General features: G+C 41.7%; 2 protein-coding genes across 3 annotated transcripts in view; both read left to right on the top strand.

Moving 5' to 3' along the window:
* Window positions 1-3,659: 3,659 nt before the first annotated feature.
* On the top strand, window positions 3,660-8,873 carry pold3 (polymerase (DNA-directed), delta 3, accessory subunit). Of its 2 annotated transcripts, none has more exons than XM_031870723.1 (12): window positions 3,660-3,762; window positions 4,229-4,284; window positions 4,764-4,863; window positions 4,958-4,997; window positions 5,157-5,289; window positions 5,472-5,727; window positions 5,836-5,908; window positions 6,206-6,347; window positions 6,560-6,663; window positions 7,001-7,086; window positions 7,188-7,266; window positions 7,906-8,873. In XM_031870723.1, exons 1-12 carry the CDS (start codon window positions 3,706-3,708, stop codon window positions 8,118-8,120), a joined length of 1,341 nt encoding a protein of 446 aa, XP_031726583.1. In that variant the 5' UTR covers window positions 3,660-3,705; the 3' UTR covers window positions 8,121-8,873. The 2 variants fall into 2 exon arrangements, with proteins under 2 accessions (XP_031726583.1, XP_031726582.1); XM_031870722.1 differs by having other exon boundaries at window positions 7,185-7,266; window positions 7,906-8,871.
* A 2,156-nt stretch (window positions 8,874-11,029) lies between these two features.
* Window positions 11,030-21,493, top strand: part of LOC116396237 (kinesin-1 heavy chain-like) — a 16,162-nt gene continuing 5,698 nt past the window's right edge. Inside the window, 14 exon segments of the mRNA XM_031870721.1 lie at window positions 11,030-11,155; window positions 15,062-15,149; window positions 15,227-15,300; window positions 15,401-15,505; window positions 16,095-16,143; window positions 16,455-16,510; window positions 16,599-16,686; window positions 16,776-16,900; window positions 17,031-17,135; window positions 18,491-18,636; window positions 18,802-18,950; window positions 19,230-19,420; window positions 19,699-19,767; window positions 20,956-21,162. Of these exon segments, the coding sequence (XP_031726581.1) occupies window positions 11,030-11,155; window positions 15,062-15,149; window positions 15,227-15,300; window positions 15,401-15,505; window positions 16,095-16,143; window positions 16,455-16,510; window positions 16,599-16,686; window positions 16,776-16,900; window positions 17,031-17,135; window positions 18,491-18,636; window positions 18,802-18,950; window positions 19,230-19,420; window positions 19,699-19,767; window positions 20,956-21,162 (1,578 nt within the window).

Here is a 21,493-nt window from a genome sequence, read left to right as displayed (position 1 = left end):
CTGCTCAGATTACACTCTGTGTGATATTAGTGGTGTCGGGGTGAGATAGCAGTTCACTGGATCTTCTTACAGTAAATCAGATCTCCTTATTGAATTCCATGACAACACTGAACTTCAACTTACATTCATTCCTGAATGTATTTCAAACTTTTACTGGACAGATTTATTACGTGTTATGTATGTTACTATCTTCACGCTGATCTTCTCCTGACCTACAATGAGCTGAGAAAACAGAGGTGACAAAGTCAAGTCTGACTGCTATACAAGAGAAAGGAACGAAGATCACACTGGTGTTGTTCCCTCTTCCTAACCAACTCTGATCCATCTGAGGATTTTAGTTTTCCTCTTCGTGGTAAGACAATGATTCCCATCACCATTTGGGGAATGTTTTTCCCGTCTCTGCTGCACGTCGCTGCCCTTCTGTTTGACATTTCTATTAGAAGTTGGCAGGCCGATCAGCTTCTCAGCAGCTTCTCAGTGAAGTGAAGAATCAGAGCTGCTTCTCTCTAAATATTATATAAGATCATCTGAGAGCAAAAACAGTGAGGACACACCTGAATTAATCATCACATATGCAGCGTGTGAGTATGAACTTTGGAAATAAGTAGCCACAGTGTCTTACCTGCAGAAATATTAATAATATTGAGCCTCTACATGTGTTGAGATTTGTTTTGGACTGAGGCGGCTCAGGACTGACAGCAGTTAACAGGCTTCATTACAGACTTTTACCTTCTATTGTTTGTGCTTTATGTTTTGTTTGCTTGCAGATTTAATTAATATTGTACACTCTTAGAAATGAAGATTCTGACTAGAATCGTAAAAGGTTCTTCGGCTTGTCCTCATAGGAGAACTCTTTTTGGTTCTTGGTAGAACCTTTTTTAAAAGGTTCCACCCACAACCCTTTCACAGGGTTGTACCTGGAACCCTACATAAAGGGCTATTCCTAGAACCATCTGTGAAAGGTTCCACCTATGAGAAGTTCCAATAAACATGAGAGGTTACAGAGAATCCTGCTATGGTGTAATGGTTCCACCCAGAACCCTCTCTAGAGGTTCTATCCAAAAGCTCTCCACCTTCTTACGGTGCTAACAAGGACCCACCTAGAGGGTTGTATCGAGAACCCTTTCATATTCCAAGGGTTTCATCTCGAACCTGCACAGGGTGTTCTACCAAGAACCCTCTTGCTTTCAACAATCCTTGAAGAACTCTTTTTTCAAAAAAAGTTCTTTGGATGAAAAGGGTCCTTGGAACCCTGAGTCTTAAGAACAACCCTTGAAAACCCCTTTTTCCAAAAAAGGGTTCTTCAAAAGCAAATGGTTCTGTAGAACCTCAGCCCTTCAGGAAGAACCTGTTTGGAACCCTTGTTTCTAAGAGTGGGGTAAATCTACCACTGAGCCATCAATGCTAAGGACAGACCTTTTCATTCTGCTTTGATTTAACACAGGTCGTATTATTGCTTTGGCCAGGAATGGCCTGCAGATCCCCCACATGGAAGGTGTGGACTTCACTGAGCGATCAATGATACGTTGCAATTGAAAGGGCAGTTGTTATTGTTCTCGCCTGATATGATTTAGGTTGAAAAGGTTACTGCATTTTCCAGGAATCAAACCTTGGCCTCCTGCATGGAAGCCGAGGTATACTGAAACACTGCTATTGTTATTACAATAACGGGCGGTGTTAATGGGGGCCCCTGGAGACCTGTAACCATTATTATTTTCCACTTCTGAGTTGGATCATCACAATAAACCCCATTCTGACCTTCACAGCATCATTTGTTTGTCTTTTAGGTTGTCAGACATTCTGGTTTGTCACAGACAATCGCGTACACCATCAATATTTATGCCTCCGCTCATCCTCTTATTCATATCTCTAAACTCGGCTGAAGAATATTCATCCCAATAAGTGATGTACGAGCAGTTTCACGAGTCTCATTTCCCGTCATAATGAGCTTCACCTGCAGTGCTTCACCTGCAATGATGGCAGTGGAGCTGGGAGGAAGCAGCCCTCATGTTGACCAGTGATTTGTTTTGAAAAACTTACAATTGATGATGAGATCGCCGAAGGTTTCATATATCAACATTGTCCTCTCTGAATATTTCTGTCACAGCAGTTCATTAAAATTCTAAACTCATATTTACTGTGTTGTGAGGCAATAATAACTGTTATTGCTTCCCCGCTGCCTGCAGAGCTGGAGCCTCTTTTTTCTTTATTTTATAACAAACTTCTGCTGCTGCGGCACCACATATTCCTATTCCCTGCCCAGTTGGTTCCTCTATTCAAAACTAATTAAAAGCAGTGGTTGTTACTCATAAATCTCTTCATGATCTTTAAACCAGCATCATCAGCTATTTGTTTTCCTCAAAAGAGCCAGTTTGCATTTGAAATGCATTTACAATTCAGATACCACACATATCAAGCTTTAAATACCATTTCTTGGGTCTTCTTTAGTAAGATAAAGTAAATGTTGTACCACCCAACTGAAAGTCGTGGGACATGATTTGAGTATTTTTGGAGAAGTTAATTGCTTTTATAAGGAAGCCGACAGAAGTAATGAAAGGGAATGAGGAGAGGGAGAGATTGGGAATGACGTGATGATTCCAACTGGGGACTTTGTGATTGATGGTCACACTGAAACTCTTTGGAACTTCAAATATTTGATAAATCAACTGGCTGAAAGCATTTGACAGAAATACTGGAGGAAAATATATCCTATTAGATATGAAGCTATGAAAGATTTACAAATGCACAAGTCTTTGAATGAGCAAATATTTAGGGCAAATGTGACATGCGGAGCTGTGGCTTCACAACATTGTAGGCTGAGAAGAAAACCAAAGGGTGTACGTGGGTGAGAAAGCTGAGATGTCACAGGAAAAACACAGGAAACGTTGCTTACACCTCGGAGAAATAGGTGTTTTCATCAAATCAAGAAAAGAACAAATAACAAAATAATATGTTTTTTATACACAGAAAATACCATTTGTTGCTTTGCTGGCATTTTTTAAAAACAACATAGAGTATAACTCATTAACTAAAAATGATCATTCAGGTAATGTGATGAAAAGTGCCCAGAGATTTACTCAAGTGCAGTGAGTGAACGAGAGCATTTACTGAAGTGAGAACCTCTTTTATATTCATTTTTTTTCTTGCATTCACATTGATGGGTCTACAGTTTGAGTAAAATGTTATACAAGCAGGGTTTTTTTTTACCCGCAGCAACATTTTATCAGCTTTTCTGCAATATTTATCTGCAAGAAAGTAAAAGGCACAATATTTACACAAGAAAAAGTAGAAATTCTGCCAAGATAGTCAAGTAAAGTCCATAATATTATACTTAACTACATAAGCAAATTAGCAAAAGGGATGATTATTCTAGCCTGTATTTGTCTTATTGTCAACAACTCCAACAAATGGGTTATGAATATATAATTAATTAAAAAAAGGTTCTGTAACTTTGTTAAACAGGTGGGTGATGCAGTTTTTTTCATCAAACATTACTCAAACAGAAGTAATTAGTGGCAACAATAGATAATATGTCCGTCACCAGTTCATTATCAGTGTGTGGCCCGTGTCGGCCTGTAGAGGGCGCCCTGCAGCCTCTCATCCCACCGGAAGAAAGAAAAGGCACATGTGACATTTAACAGGAAGTAAATAAACTGCCTTCCCGCGCAGGTGAATCGGCGCAAAAAGACGTCCGCATTCATCAAAATGGACGAGCTTTATTTGGATAACATCGACGAATATGTCAACGACCAAGACAAGATAGTGAGTGCACTCTCGATGTGTGATATGTTGTCTTTTGTTGACGTTATTCTGGGTGAGATACGTTAACCCCGGTGAGATGAGCCGTTAAACTACCTGTTTACGGTTTGCTTCCTTTTGGCTGCTGTATTTATTTCTCATGGCTTACAACTATCTGCTGGCTTGGTTTGGGTTCGTGGTTAATTCGGCGTATGAATGATTGAAACGGTTGATTCAACGTTACGTCAACTTGGTTTCAGCTCGTACGGTTGTGTTTTTGAAATGATCGCAATAAACTCAGAATTAACGCCACGTTTAACGGTCATTCTGACAAATTAAAAGCTAATTAGCTGCCATAGTTTGTTTGGCAGTTGTGAATAAACTATGATAGCTAGCAATGTCATTGTTGTTTTGTTTTTCTTCTCCCAGATGATTCACGTGGTATTTAAAATGGAAACACCGATGTTTTCATGTGGTTTCTGTCCAACAGGTGACTTATAAATGGCTGAGTCTCACTCTGGGAGTCCATGTCAACACAGCCAAACAGTGAGTGTTACTCCCCTTATAACTATGCATTAATGGTGATTCTGAGTGATAAACATCCATTTGTATATTAGCTAACTGGAACCACAATCACTGCATCACCCTATAACTAGTTCATTTATCTGGGCTTCATGTTTTATTCACAGTAATATTCTTAGTAAAGATACACAACATTGAGGACTTATTTCCTGTAAAACCCTTTTTTACAAAGTATTTAACAAACCAGGGCAACCTTCTTCAGCGCTTCAGTTGAGCTTAGAAAAGATCTTCTTTGTTTCCTCGGCATTTTAGTCTAAAATTATCAAGAAAATAAATAGTAAAAGATAAAGTAAACACGGCTAGAATGGATCAGTTACTCAGTGATTACATAATGTTACAGATTGAGATGCGTCTTGGGTCAATATTAAAGAACAGGGCCGTGCTTCTACATCCATTAGTCAGAGTTACTGGATAAAACAATGAACATGTGTGTCTTGTGTCAGAATGCTCTTCCATTATTTGGATCACAAGAGGAAGGAAAGTTCAGCTCAGCTCCACGCCACGTATCTCGTGTCGGGCAAGTTTGTGGACAACGGCCAGACGGTGAGAAATACACTAAATGAATAAGACTTGTTCTGGCTTGATTTGCATATTTCTCTGCATGATTTTGTGTTGCTGATGTTGTGCTTGCTTTTAGAGTCACAAGGTGTCAGTTATCAAAGAGGACCAGTTGGAAGGTTGGTGAACATGTTTCCCAGTATTGTGCAGAATGTTTGGGCTGCAAACTAACACTGTTTTTGGAAATTGCTTCAGCGTTTATTTAAGGTTTATTTAAGCTGATATCTGTTGTAGCAGAGGCAGAGCTATCTGACCTCTGGGGTTTTTGTCTTTTGCAGATTTCAAATCCAAGATGAGCTTGATCGTCAGTGTCCATGTCTACAGTGTGCAGAAAGCTTTGCTGAAGGACAGCGGTCCTCTCTACAGCGTCGACTATGACGCTGTGAAAGACAACCTGAAGAACTGCAACAGGTATGATGCTCTTATCTTTGTGTGCGATGATTTGATGACAACAGTTCCCAAAAATATAGTCAAAATGTTCAGATATGCCCACGAACCTAGCTCAGGAACTAGAGGGCGAGAATAATCTGTTGAATTGTAGAACTGTCATTCTTCAGGAAAGTGTCGAGTCGATCCATCTTCTCTGTTTGCAGGTACAGTGCGATCCGCTGTGCCAGTGCAGTGCCCATGTCTCCTGTGGAGCTGGAGCAGACGAGAGAGATCCAGCGAGCTCCGACACCAGAGCCTGAAAACAAAAAACCTGGCGTGAATGGAGAGGCCAGTCGGGCTTCTAAGCCTTCCACCAAGCTGCAGAAAGGCATCATGGGAATGTTTGCCAATAAGTCTGCTCCTAAGAACCAGGATAGTGGCAAAGACGTTAAGGCGGAGCAGAAGGAGGAGGCGCCTGTGGTACGGCTTTGTAGTCTTTTGTGTGATTACCTGCTATTTATAAAGTAATAAACTACGGTATCGGAGTAAACGCTGTAGCTTTTCTTTACGACTGTTTGGTATTTTTAGGTCGATGCCCCCAAAAGTAAACCAGACGCAAAAGCCAATCCTATGATGAACTTCTTTGGGAGTCAAGCAGCAAGTGAGTAATATTGTCTCGTGAGACTTTAGATTCTGGTTGCAAAACACATGAAAATATAAATGAATGCTCCTGTTTTGATTTGGTGATTGAAGCGGGATAATGCCCTTCGAGGTGTCCGTTATCAGGAATTTATGAACATGTACAAGAACCGTACAAGGTGCTATGGACACATCATTGGGCATTATCCCTTACCTACACCCCAAGATGAGCCCCATTCCTTTATATATTTGTGTATGTGTAGCTCTGCTGTTCTCCGTTTAATCACGTTTCGACATAAACACTCCTGACTTTCTCTAGAGACAGCAGAAAAAACTGTGAAGCGGGAGGAAGCAGCTCAGTCATCAACCTCAGCAGAGCAACAACGTCAGACTTCAAAGCCTGAAGAAAAGCGAGCTGCTGCTGCTGCTGCTGCTGTGGAGCTGCCTAAAGACTCCAGGAGGTGTGTGTTTCATTATAACACTTATGTGGGGAGAAAATGCTGTTCAAACTAAATTAATGATTTTTACTCAAAACTTCAGATAGAAACACAGACAAGAACAAGATTCTTCTTGAGTTTTAAAAGCTTTTGAATTGAAAGGCTGTTCATTGAGTGATGATGGACTTAAATAAAGCTATAAATGTATTTAAACAAACGTCTTCCTCTTGTTGAAGCAAAACCAAGCGACTCGTGGATTCTGACAGCGAAGAGGAGAAAATGGACAAGAAAAAGAGACGGAGGATTAAGAAGCCTGAACCAGACAGCAGCGATGAAGACGGTGAGTTGTTAACTAAACTGTTTTTTAAAGTAATTTTCTATTTTTAAATCTTGAAAGAGAAGAACTTAAGTTGAAAGGCCTAAAAAGGACATCGTAAATGACTTTCATAGTTGGTCACAAGGAAGGAATACGTAACTGTTTTTTGTTAGTTCACATTTAATGTCGTTGTACTGTCTTTCATAAAGGTATATACTGTTATAAGAATATCCCTGGTTCAAGTTTGGAGAATTATGGCCTAGTTTATCTTTTTTGTAAAGCCAGAATCCTGATAAAGGGTGAGTTTCAGAAGCCCTTTAAAGAGTAATGCTAGAAGACTAATACTTGTTCACGTCTTCAGTCATTCCAGATTCTCCTCAGCGGATGGAAACGAGAGAACCGTCACCAAGTCCTAAGAAGAAGGTCCAGTCTGTTTCTCATTCACATGTAAGGGATTAAACCTGGTGATCAGACATTGATGATGTAAGACATTGATGAAATTTTCTTTATGTATTTAACACTGAATAACGTTTTTATTTCTTCAGCAGGGGAACTCTGAAATGAAGACGAGGAAGAGGAGACAGGTCCTGAAATCTCGGACGTTTTTAGATGATGAAGGATGCATCGGTATGAAATGCTGTCAGAGGATGAGTTTTTAATCATCAGTCTTATGAATATATACTGAATGCAATTCATTTTCCAAACCGGTAAAACAATGTGTTGTAATACTGACACTTATTCTATGACCGATGTGTCCTCAGGAAAATGATACTAAGCCTTCTAATATTAAGATTTTGTTTGTTGACATTGTGTAAGAAAGACGTTTATGAAATGTTGTGCTGCAACTAATGATTCTCCATCAACTAACACTTCTTTATTATCATTTAATCTGCCAAATGTTTTCTTGAGTAATCTGCTGTAAAACATAAGGAAAGTTGTGACAAATGACCAAAACCCAAAGACATTTAGTTTATTATTATTATGGAGGACTTAAAACACAGCAAATTTTTATTTATTTTTTGCATAAAAATCTCAACTATTTCTCAATTATCAAAAGAGCCAATTAATTGAGTAAAAATGAAGTTTTTGTGTCAGCTCCATGTTCCATAATCCTAGTTTCCCTCTGATCTGGTTTTTACTTGTATATACATGAGAATTGACAAACTACATTAATATAATGGAGTTTAATACACCACCACTTAATATGGTCCTATTTACACACAAGTCGAGACCATAATCCCTCTGGTTCATCTTCTTTCCCCTCAGTGACCGAGAAAGGCTACGAGAGTGAATCGTACTCTGAAGCAGAAGACGACGTTCATGCCGCTAAACAAGCTCCAAAAGATCCAAAAGATCCCGTCCCCGCTAAACTACCGTCGAGTACCAAACAGGACGAGAAGAGAAGTCAGAAGAAAACGTCTGCAAATGCAAATAAAGGAACTAAACAAGCGTCCATCATGGGATTCTTCCAGAAGAAGTGATAGACAGCGTCAGACCCTTTTTTTGTTGGACAGAGGAACAAAAAGCACTGCTGCGGACTTTCTGTGAACATCTTTTGGTAAAAGTCAAAGCTGAAACACTCCACGTGGACGATCGAGGACTGCAACTACATGGACATGTCCAAATCAGGATGATAACTATTTCACTTTTCACCTTCCCGTTACCAGATGTCCTAGTCAATAAACTATGAATACTGAAACCAAACGTGTTTTTTTTCTCTCAAAATATACACAAAGAAATGTTTAAAACGATACACGTAGGAGGTCGACAGGATGTATTTGTCCGTTGAACAGAATCCAATTAGCTGTTACAAAAATGATGTTGCGTTTTAGTTTTAGTTTTGTTGCATAACAGGTGCTCTCCACAGTAACCTCAAATACTTCAACAATTAGCCGGATCAATGTTGAAGTACATCAACGGTTCAAAACCGTTGTTGACCCCCAATGGGCAATGTCGAGTAATGTTATTCCACAAACACGTCTATGCCTGCAGTCTAACAAATTCATCACAATGGAAGTAAATCTTGCCACTGCATTACTGTAATAACCATGACATGGACAGCTGTTAACTAATAGGTTTAGTTGGACGCTGAGCCCTTTGGTACACAGTTAGCGTGGGGTGGAGGGTTTCCGATAAATATGTAACTCAGTATTATAAAGTAACACCTGAGCCTGCTTTCTCTTTCAAAAGTACCAGAATGTGTAAAGAAAAGCGGCTCATATTACTGAATAACTCCCGTTTATTCTTCCTCTGTCGCCGATGATGAACAGTGCATTGTGGTCCGTGGGGACTTGTTGCTCGGGGACAGCCAGACTACCCTGTCAGCTCACACAGAAGCACCACACCCTTTCGCTGCAGTAGGAGGCCAGTAGAACTGGTATTTGGATGAGCTAAGGACTCCATCATGAAAAAGGATATCCCTCACTGTTTCAGGGAGCGGCCAGAAAATGTGTTTGTGGCTTTTGCTCCATTATGGCATCTGTTGAGTGAGGTCAGACATGATGCATTTTTATTTAGGAGGCCTCACAGCTGCAGCTCCCTTTCTTAAAGACAGCTGAGTCACAGGCTACAGGAATATCCTCTTTTGGGTTTAACAATAGCACCAGTGTTCATACTCCCCTTGCATTTTCCTTAGCAGCTTTCATGAAACGTGTCTTCCAGCCTGTGTGTCATCATAGTCCGTGTCAGTGTTTCATTGAAGCTTTATCACACTTATGTGAACTTATGTGAAACATTCAAATGTAAGAGGCATTTTTTATGGCTGCATTTAAAATGGAAAATCTTGTTTCATTTCACACACATTCCCTATAATACAGTCTGACATATATACTAATCTGGAAAACCCAGGGATCTTTTAAGTAGAACTTAGTTTTATGGGTTAGACTGCATAGCTTGTCCACAGATTATGCCTCATGTGTTGATGGACTTCCAAAAGGGTCTATGAGGTTTTACAGTTTAAAAATTGCATTTTGCAAGATTACAAGGTGTCTTTTATTGTGATTGTACAACACAGGGTTGTGAAACAAAATACAGTTTGCAGTCCCATTTTGCTGCATGAGAAAAACATACAAAGCAAAACTATATTAGAGTGGAGGGTGGGGTGGGAGTGGCTAGGGTGGGTATTGTCCAATTATATTCTTTAAGCTCTTTGCAGGCACCTCTTGTCACCAATATCACTGATGCTCTATAAAATGGGTACCGATATGTTCTGGGCAGTTTTAATCACCCACTGTAGAGCCGTCCTGTCCTAGGCCGAGCACATGTAAGTTTGTAATTTTTCCAGTTAGGATTCTTTCTATTGCTCCTCTGTAAAAGTTTGGCATAAGAATTTTGCCGTCTTAAGTTTCCTGAAGATCTGGTTTTGAGCTTTTTTTTACCAGGAGAAAGGATGACTACTACCGGTTGTTTGGGATGTTAATTCTCAGGAACTTAAAACTGTTCACTTGCTCCACCTCAACTCCGTTGATGTAGACAGGTCTAAAATCAACAATCAGCTCCTTGGTTTTACTAACGTTGAACAGTAGGTCAATTTCGGAGCACCACTCTGCAAGATTGTTGATTTCCTCTCTATATGAAGTCTCATTAGTGACATCTGCAAACTTCACAACAGAGTTCTCATGTTTTAGGTAGCAGTCGTGAGTGTACAGCGTGAACATGACGGTGCTGAGCACACAGCCCTGTGGGGCTCCGGTGTTCAACACGAGAGTGAAGGAGGTTTGGCTGCCAATCCAAATTGCCTGGAGTCTGTTTGTGGGAAAGACAAATAACCAGTTGCAGAGTGTGATAAGGTCAGAGTGCTAAGTTTGACAATCAGTTTCATGGAGGGAGATTGTGTTGAATGCTCAGATGAAATTTAAAAAAAACATTCTGATGTAGGTGTTTTTATTTTCATATTTTCCACATTTCTTTCTTAAATTAAACCACCTTTTTCTATTGTATTTTACTCTCATTGTTAGTCGTTTTGGACAAAAATATACCCCTGGTTCTTTTGTTATTGCTCTATTTGTATACAATCCCCTGTATACTGAATCTTTATGTCCTCTTGTCATATATATATATTATGAATAAAATCTTTTTACAAACATCATTAAGTCATTTTTTAATTAATTTTTTTACAACAGCCGGGACAGCGCGAGGAAGGGGAGCGCCGAGGTGACGTCATTGTGATCCACATCCACAGCAGCAGGAGCTGATCCACACCGGTACATCATGGCTTCCTAACAGGCAACGGGAAGTGACCGAGAGGAGGAAAAACAAGGATTTCTTGTTGAATGAGCGACAGATTATCGCCCTTTCCCCAAGAACCACCCTAGATCCCTATAGGGATCCAGGATACACTTACATTTTTGTATTGGTGAATTATTTCCATTCGTATAAACCGTGTGGAAAGATGGCCGACCCGGCGGAGTGCACCATCAAAGTGATGTGTCGCTTTAGGCCCCTGAACAGCTCCGAGGTGGTCCGAGGCGACAGATACATTCCCAAGTTTCAAGGGGAGGAGGACGTTATTATCGCGGTGAGTCATTTTGTGTTTAACTATACCTATTTGACAGAGACTTCTAGAAACAGTTCAGCCATTTTTTATTGTCTTGCAAGCTACGGTAGTTAGCTCCTTTAGCTTGTTAGCTAACGTTAGCTATAGAGCTGACCTGTTAACCGCTGCGTTATGGCGCCACCAAAACGGTCAGTTACATTACACTTATGACTTATTTGGTGCCCCAGATAAATGGATAGTCGGCAGCAGAACTTAAATAAACATTTCAACATGCCAGTCGACTTGGTGCTCTCGTAAAATGTCACTTTTCTGTGACATTTCATGCGAGCTGTCAGTCAACAAAAGCCACAAACAGACATGTTTAAAATTTCGTGAGCGTTATGTCCTGCTACATGCTGCACGCTATCTACACACCGCACTATTAGTCACGATATTAAATGATAAGCAGCCCGTGCATCTGTAACGATTAAAGCTATTGTTGATGTAGGGTTCAGCATAAAGCGTGTAACGTTAAGCCTGCTTTGATTTAAGCTAGTCGTGGCTAACACTAGGCCAGCTGGTAGGTGACAGATTAGCCGGCCTTGTGCTAGCTGGCTAGTTTTAATGCTGTTGCTTAATTAAAGCTAACATTAGCTAGCTGACCAGCTGGTACCACAACACAACCCATTTGGTAGATCAAGTTAAAATAACCTTTTAGACAATGACAACGTCATAATAGTGTCATTGGCAGTGGAATTGTTGAATTCTAATCAGTCTAGTGGTATTATTTTTCTGTTGGCCTTCATTGACTGGACACTTAAGAATTAATAGACTAACAAGTTCAACTACATATTCAAGTAAATCCTTAATCTGTTTTCTTTACATGAGGACGTTCAGGTTTGGGATCAAACCAGAGGTTTAATTAGTGGTACAGATCAAGCTCTTGATGGTAGGAAATGCCCCTTTCTAATGCAGTGTTGCCTCCATTTTACTGATTCAACAAAGAATCAGTAAATCAGACGTCAATTTGCAAATGATGTGCACTTGATGCTTTGTCATCATAGGCCCATATACAGTCGCTTATGTCTTGACAAGACGCTGTTTACTTGACACAACCTGGCTCATGCCATGACGTGCCTTTACACACTATAGCTGTATGGCAGCATGCAAAATGTCTTGTGATTTTTGCCTTATGACTGTAGTAATTAGGGAGCATAACAGCATAAATGCCAGGCTGACATCTCAAGTTTGTACATGCTGATCATGCAAAAGCCAATGCTGTATCATTTAAAAAAAATAATCATGGTTAAACATTAGTTTTTGTGACATTATCTTTTTTCTTTGTGGACTTTATGTCTTCACTCACCCAAGCTTTAAAAGAGTTTACTAGGCAATTGAAACTGATCTTGAATAGCATTCACTACGTAGCAGGTTTCGGCTGAGTGGACATGAATCACTTCCTCTTTGTAGTTAAACTACTAATTTAGGTGGCGAGTACAACAAGACTATTCATTTTCTGTCATGCAAAACGGAGACCAGACATGGAGGAGGATGTTGTCGCTGTGTGGTGACTTCTCGAATAGTTTTGCTGACACTATTTTGAGGTCTTTAACTAATGGCGAGTGTACTGCCTGTGCCCCTCAGGCACAACGTGGCCCAGCCCAGTTCAGAGTGCCAGTCATAGTGTCAAAATACCAGTGCACATTGTGAAGGATGCAAGTGTTGCAGGCTAGAGCTTTGTAGGCTCTGCTGGTGCATCTACGCTGAGAAGTACAATACTAACAGTGCCCATAAGCAGCATCACAGGCCTCCTGGGTAATCCCTCCCTGTGTTTTCTCTCCTGGTAACCAGCTGTTCGACCAATCGGAGAAGGCAGTTGGCCAGACACCGGGCAATCGCTCCGGCTGGGGAGGGCAATTATTATGGTGATGTACTTTGTTTTGCAGATGCTCTTATCCAGGACGACTGACTCACTTAGCTCACATTTGTATCCGTTTTCCAAACAATCGAGGGCGTGGACCCTGTTTTAGGGCTGAAGTCTCAACAGCAGTGCTGAGTGCAGAGACGTCCAACAAGCAGCTTCACCATGGCAGGCTTTGGTGATGCTGCTTTGGTGCATGCAGATATGCTTGGAGATATTCCCTACACCAGAGATTTTGTTCTCCTAGAGCAGTACGCCCTTACTCAGCTGTGCCTTTTGCCGGAAAGGGAGGTAGACTAAGTTACCAAATGAGGTGGTATAGGTGTCGTGAGCAGCTTGATTTGCCAGCGTAGTGCGAGTGTGCAGCAGGTGAATTATTTATACTTCCCTGTCAGTTTTGCACATAATATATCAGGTCAGTTTTGCTACTTACGTCTCCCCGAATGACACAACGCAGATACTTTTAGTGTAATGGTAGATTTGCGTGAGACATAATGGGGAGAAAAAAGGATTAGAGAGATAAGTAAAAGTGCTCCTAATGCATTAAAACACGTACATAACAGATGTGCATTGCAACAGCAATTGACACCTGTTCTTTTCCTGCCAGCTGTGTACCAGGAAGCAAGGAAGGAGGAAGCAAGGTTGCCAAAAAATCCCAACTTGATAAAACATGGAATATTGACTTACTTTGCATAACGGCACACAAATCCAATTCGATTTCATGCACTGTACAATATGAATAACCTTGGACTGTGTGTCACGGTCTCTCCTGAATGTATAGCCTGGACAAGTATCCTAACAAAGCCATCAGGAAGCAGAGACATGACGGAGCGCTTATTAATACTTTAATAATGCTTTTCACTGTAATTACACTCTCAGCAAGTAATCCCATCAGAAAGAAGTGTAGGTACCGAGGCCAGTAGCTGTAGTAACAATGAGGACTTTAAACTCGGGCTGTGCCATTGTTTGCTGACAGCGTCTGGCAGCCATGATAGTGGCTCTGGGCTCTTGTTGTGGACCGGGTTAATTGCCAGGATGTGGCTAGCTGGGCTGAGTTATCAATGTCTTAAGGTGCTGCTGCTCTGCGTCGCACCGAGCTGTACTTTGGATGTGACCGTCTGTCAGGAGGGATTATGAGCCAAGAGTGCAAATTGAGGACGTCTCAGCTGTAATAGTCTGAAAGGTGCCTGTAGCTTCTAATGCTAGGCAGGGACATATTTGTGGTGTCAACTTGAGTTATGAATGTGTTTACATGTCTTGAACAAGGTGACACCGGCTGCGTCTCAACATTGTCAGCCTTCTACTGCACTTACAGGTGTTAACACTGAATCAATATCTAATCTTGCAACCCGGGCTGTCGCATGTGAAGGGGGCTGTCTTGTTCTTAAACTCTTAATGCAATACAGCTAGATACCTCAGGCTGGAGACGAGATGAGTCCACTGGGACTTCAAACCTCTAAAGACGGCGTGGCATCTCAGTTGAACCTCCGTATTGCTTGTAGTATCACTTTTTTTTTTTAGCCTGTGGTTGCCCCCTTAAATCCAGCTATTGATCGCTGTCTCACTGGAGTTGTGCTTTGAAGTTTTGACTCACCCATAAGAAAATCACAAATGGCTGCACTCGTGCTTGTGTGAAGTCTCTTTAGCCAGTGGTGAAAGCTCAGACTCTAGTGTAGTTCATCAAGATTGTTGTACCGGAGTTCAAATGGAACGGGAGAAGTTGTTTTCAGGACAGCTAACTTTCAGAGGTGAACTAAAATGCAGTCAGGACTCGGCAGAGGATAAATTAGTGTGAGAACGTCAAACTGGGACAGTTTGGGAGCGTCCTGGTGGCCAGACTGACCATCTAACGCAACGCCCACTGCGTGCGTCTGGCATGGGATCTTTGATGCATGTCACCCATCCTGTTAAGCCGAATTTCCTGTCGCCTCTCTATTGTCAATATCAAAAAAAGGCAGACATGTCTGATTTGAATGACACGATAATGCTTTTTGTTTATTCACTCACTTTTCCTCTCTTCGTTTTAGGGCAAACCGTACATGTACGACAGAGTGTTTCAGTCAAACACAACACAGGAACAAGTGTACAACGCCTGCGCCCAGAGGATTGTAAAAGGTGAGGTCTCACTTTTGATTTAATCAGTACGCTACACTTATTATTCAGAGTCTTTTTTAACAAAAACCGTCTTGTAGATGTTCTGGATGGATACAATGGGACAATTTTTGCATACGGGCAGACGTCATCTGGCAAAACACACACCATGGAGGTAAGGATGACTTCTAAGAACTTGTGTGCATCTTGTTTTTGAATAAAAAGCTTCGCTTCACACCGTTAACGTTTATATTTGTTTGCTCTCTTGTTTGCAGGGGAATCTCCATGACACAGATGCAATGGGCATCATCCCCAGGATAGTTCAAGATATCTTCAACTACATCTATTCCATGGATGAAAACTTGGAGTTTCATATCAAAGTGAGTAGTTAGAAGGGGCCAGCTGTTGAGCTGTCCCACCCCTAAATGAGAAGCAGAGTGCTGCACTGGTTACAGCGACACTGCCCTCTAAATAGAGAGAATTCCAGGTTCAAATAGTGTTTAAAGTCTGATATTTATGTCTGACTTCCACTATTTCAAACTGGGTGCAAGCAACACGTTACACACTTCTTGTTTTGCAGTTTGCTATTACTCAGCTTTTATTTTAGATACGATATAACTGATGTGTAACATGTCATGTATTTCCTGGCTGACTCGTCACTGTGTTTGTTGAACTCTACTCATGCACTACAACGCATGGTGATACGTACGTGTTGTGTAGGGAAGAAGGAAAATTGAAAATGGCGAGACGTTAACTTGATTTATTAATTATATCTTCAGAATATATCTAACTCATGTTAACTGTGAAAATATTAGACCTGAGCTGCTTCAACATGAGAAACATGTTTATGAACTGTATGTTACTCTGCTGCTGTTTTATCATCAAGACAGCCTGCTGTGTGTGTTTTAATTCACTGGTCTGATCTCGCAGGTGGATTGCCCAATAATGAGGTTCTTTCTCTGTTCACAGGTTTCATATTTTGAAATTTACTTAGACAAGATCCGGGATCTTTTGGACGGTAAGTGGCGATAGTGCAGTGAACACTGTAGCTCTCATCTGGCCAGAACCGGCTGCTAAAAGCCTGAACATAATGGAGGGGGATGTTACCTGTCAACACACCGACTTTGTTGTTAATGTGTATATTCTATATGTATATGTCACTTATTTCAAGCTGTATAAACCTGCTGAGTGGAAGTTTTCTTCGTTCGTACACTGTAAATCAGCCAATTGGGAAACATTTTAGAAGTAATGAGATGAAATTAAAAGCATAAACCGAATATATATACTGTACGTGTCTATATAAATGTTTATATTTCCTCTCCTCTCCAGTGTCGAAGACCAATCTGTCCGTGCACGAAGACAAAAACAGAGTACCATATGTCAAGGTGAGACTTCCTGTCACATGTCAAATATCCAGTAAAACCTGTTTGTGACGGTCAACAACCGTGCCTCATGTTGTGCTTCTCTTTGTAGGGCTGCACTGAGAGGTTTGTCTGCAGCCCAGACGAGGTCATGGATACAATCGATGAAGGCAAATCGAACAGACATGTAGCCGTTACAAGTAAGATGCCGTCGTGTAGTCACAAAGTCCATTGACTGTAGCTTGAGGCTGATGCGTTTCTGACCACGTGGGTGTCCTTTCTCCTTCAGACATGAACGAGCACAGCTCCAGGAGTCACAGTATCTTCCTGATAAACGTCAAACAGGAGAACACTCAGACGGAGCAGAAGCTCAGCGGAAAACTCTACCTGGTGGATCTGGCTGGCAGTGAAAAGGTACAGAGAACCAGCTGTCATACATGTAGATGCCTTACACTGTGCACATTGGATGACTCATTGGCCTGGGTTCATATTAGTGTCCCTGACTTCAACACCTTGCTGAGGTTTTTGTCTTTGTGACTTTCAGGTCAGTAAAACGGGAGCAGAGGGAGCTTTGCTGGATGAAGCCAAGAACATCAACAAGTCTCTGTCGTCTTTGGGAAACGTCATCTCTGCTCTGGCTGAAGGAACGGTCGGTACCTCCTCTCCAACTCTCTTTGGTGTTCGTTCTTAAGTCTCACATTAAACCTGTTGAATGTACAGCGGTGGTGTCGGTCTTTTAATTTGCACTCTATTCAGTGTTTCCAAAGGAGCGGTGTACACCAAAGCATTTTTCCCCAGAGTATTTTTAAAATGACTTGCATTGGGAGTGGCAGGTATGAAAGCTATGCTGCAAAATGCCAGCAGCATTACTGTGGACTCACCGGTGCCCTCGTGTCTGCTGCACTGGACCAAACGCATCGTTTAGGATAATAAAGTTGACTTGAATCTGAACAACTCGATGAAACTTGGCGAGATGCTTCCTGGCACATCAAATGTCATCAGCCACATAGACCGGGAGGTTCGTCCTCTCTCCCTACGTGTTCATCCAGAGTTAGTACTTCCTTGTGCCGGCATTTTTACCTCTGCAGATATTCCATATCATAGGGAAAGTGCTCTCAAGCGTTCCCAGAAGAGAGCCTGCTGTTTTCAGGGAAAAAATGCTTTAATGGATAACTGAGGTTTATGTCTTGTCAGTAAACCTTTAATCTTTACTTCAGATCATAATGAGACTAAATTAGTTTGTAGCTTTTTCAGCGCAACACATATTAGATCTGTTAGAGCCTCAGGTGATGATTTGTTTCCCCCCCAAATGTTTTATGGTATTATGAAATTACAGACATCACCATCGATGTAACAGACAGAAGGGGAATGTGCTGTTTACCAGCTGCACAGCCCAGAGCTCAGTGTTTTTATTGGTCATCTTCCTGTGAAAGTGCTGTTTCCAGTCATCTACAGGCTCTTTGTGTCGCAGGAATAACTTCAGCGGATAACAACTTTCCTCCGAGCGATGTTTTTCTTTCCCTGCTTCACAGTGATTTCACACTTTTCACTTTAATCAATAATTGGTTTGTTCTTGGGCCCCTTCGCTCTGTAAACAACCTGAGGGGGGGAGGGGCCTCAGATGTATAAGTGATGGTCTGAAAACAAATGAGCTCTTGTGCAGAGATGTCTCACTCCTGACTCATTGTGGAGTCTAAAGAGTTATTGCAGACTGCTTCAGCTCAGCTCTTTGTATCACTACTAATAAAGTATCAAGTTAGCGTTTAGCTGCCATCTAGTAACTGAAGCCATCGCATCCTGTTGGTTCTGTGCGTTGTTGTTTGACATCATTTACATTAACTCGAGGGTGTGTTTCCCCCCAGTGTCCTGATTCTAAAACCGACTATTAATCCACTTTTTAAAGCTGATATTTAGAAGGAAAACAAGCTCCCATGAGGGTTTCCCACCCGTGATGAGTTTGCATAGATTAAATGTTCCTGCGTTTGTTTTGTTTGCGTGTCCCAGGCCTACATCCCCTACAGAGACAGCAAGATGACCCGTATCCTGCAGGACTCGCTGGGTGGTAACTGTCGAACCACCATTGTCATCTGCTGCTCGCCTTCCTCCTACAATGAGTCCGAAACCAAATCCACCCTCATGTTCGGACAAAGGTTGGTAGGCCACTGCTGTCAGTTATGGACAGCCATACATGTATTAATAATCATTATCATTGTGTGTTCACGCCTGGTTGCGTGTACATTTAGGTATCTTTTTATTTTAAGGAAGACTGTTCTTATTGGAGTCCTTTCAGTTGAATGAAACCTGTTTGTTTTCAGAGCAAAGACCATCAAGAACACTGTCACGGTGAACGTGGAGCTGACGGCAGAGCAGTGGAAGCAGAAATATGAGCGGGAGAAGGTGAAGAACACGACTCTGAGGAGCACCGTCACCTGGCTGGAGAACGAGCTCAACCGCTGGAGGAACGGTAAGGAACTAGACTGCATCTTATTCCATTGTTGCATGATTGATTCCTATAGCAAACATCAGTACTCTTATTTGTGTCGGGGGTAATGCATTAACACAGGGGAGTGATCATCGGGGATCATTTTCTGTTTGTGGTCACAGTCACTGCATGTATTCTAAAGGGCTGGTTCTGGTCTACGGTGCATCAAGGACAACTTACTTTAATACTTGTTTATTTGATGGTACAAATAAAGCTCCTTACACACTCATACTTAACGTGTGTGTGTGCGCGGTACCTCAGGAGAAAGTGTGCCAGTGGACGAGCAGTTTGACAAGGAGAAGGCCCACGCCGAGGTGCAGGCCCTGGACAACATCATCAACGAGAAGCAGGCCTCCACGCCCAACGTGCCGCCGGGTGTTCGCCTCACCGACGTGGAGAAGGACAAGTGTGAGGCTGAGGTGGCCAAACTTTACAAACAGCTGGATGATAAGGTGAGCAAGAGGACGGGAGGTTTGTAACAGAGCTGTGGGTTTTGTAGATTTGGCGCATTATGTTACAGGTTTCACACGCCCTTAAACATCGAAACAAGCAAAAGTACACATGGATTTCATCATGAAATCTTTGAAAACTGCTGTAGGTTAACTGGTGGGAAAAATATCAAATATTTAGACATGATCAGTGGTCTGTCACCTCGTACCAACGGTCTCCAGTGATGCTTGTGGTGCCTGGTGTGAATGTTAATGTCGCTTTGTGTTTCTGCACTTTACAGGACGAGGAAATCAACCAGCAGAGCCAGCTGGCTGAGAAGCTGAAGCAACAGATGCTGGACCAGGATGAGGTGAGTACCGGATGTTCTGCAGGTGTCGAGTGAACTCTTAGGGCCCCGTGTAAACATCATAGTGTAATTAGGGCGTGTCCAACTCCACTTTTGCTAGTTAAGCAGCACTTGGTGCAAAGTAAGGCAGAAGGTTTGTTTTGTGCGCAGCGTGAATTAAACAAATCAGCGTCTCTCTTTTCCTTTTAACTGCGAGCTGCACCTCGACCTGTTGCATTGCTATTTAAATGGCAGATTCGTCACTTTGGAGAAGCAAACATTTATTCTTTGAAAGGCTAAATGCCAACAAAATTGGGTTGAAGCAGAATAGTCTGTTTGATAAAAACATGTTCTGAATTTTGAAACTTTTTTCAATACAATTTGACTTTAAGACTTAACAACGCTCTTAAGTTATTGGAAACGTTTGGATCACACTAGTTGGAAACACACAGCCACCGCTGCAATCTAATTCTACAGATGGTGTAATACTAATGATACTAGTGTAGCCTCAACATCTGGGTTCAAACAGAATGAATACACGGAAGGAAAAAACATCCTGCACGGCATTCAAATGTCAAAATTATGAATAAAGCTTCCAACTGCTCACTACAGCCCTAGAATAGTCTTCTATTGATGAGTTTCATATTGTGTTTACTGATAAGGAGGGCACTTCATTTACTACTTGTCTCTGTCTATTGACTGTTGGTGCTGAATGAATGTAGCGGTGGCTTATTGTGAAGGGATCAGGTGTTATTAATTAATTGTATTATAAGGAGGAGCGCTGAGACTGCACTGCAGGTTGAGCAACACAGAATGCCTCAGACAAAAGAGCCGTACTTCATTTTACACGGTCGTCATCTGCTGACTGTGTATTGACCTAAGGAGGAGAGAGCGTGTGTGTGTGTGTGGGTGAGAGTGTGAACCCACCAATGTCAGCGTATCTTACTATTTCAATAATGACCCCTTTGAATAGCAGGAAATACTATTACATTTGCTTCTTGCAAAGCGCGGGAGCTGGGCACTGTGCGCCACTCATATACTGTTTAGAATGTGGGCGGAGCCTTGTTGAAAATGCAAAAAAAGTAATTAAGGAGGAAAGCTTGTGTGTTTTGATAACAGATCAAAAATCAAACTGAACATTGTAATGAATACTGAATAAGCCCTCATGTGTTTTAAAACAAACATAACTACACTTCTCTCCTCTGCTCGCAGCTTCTAACGTCCTCCCGCCGCGATCACGAGAACCTCCAGGCGGAGCTGAACCGCCTGCAGGCGGAGAACGAGGCCTCCAAAGACGAGGTGAAGGAGGTGCTGCAGGCTCTGGAGGAGCTCGCCGTCAACTACGACCAGAAGAGCCAGGAGGTGGAGGACAAGACCAAGGAGTTTGAGACCATCAGCGAGGAGCTCTGCCAGAAATCGGTGAGCCCAAAGTCACCGTGGTGCTTTAATTTAATACGCCTTTTATTTCTCCTTCAATTTGGTTATATTAATATACAACAGACAGAGACTCTACACTATGATTAAACATGTACACAGACACACGCACACATTTATTGCTGCCACAGCTTCTTTCTTTCAACTTTAAAAGGACTTGGTTGCTGACTTAAATCCATTACATGTACAACACGTTAGACTCATAGAGGAGTAAACGTCCTTCACACTAATCACATAATTCTCATATTCACTTGACGAGTATTGTGAGTGTGTGTGTGTGAGAACAATAGAAGAACACACAGAGTCAAAGAATGAG

Source organism: Anarrhichthys ocellatus, unplaced genomic scaffold (genome assembly GCF_004355925.1).
Source record: "Anarrhichthys ocellatus isolate YVR2014 unplaced genomic scaffold, GSC_Weel_1.0 scaffold54, whole genome shotgun sequence".
Classification (NCBI taxonomy): Eukaryota; Metazoa; Chordata; class Actinopteri; order Perciformes; family Anarhichadidae; genus Anarrhichthys; species Anarrhichthys ocellatus.
Note: the sequence above shows the minus strand (reverse complement) of the source record. Positions and strands in the feature narration are given on the sequence as shown.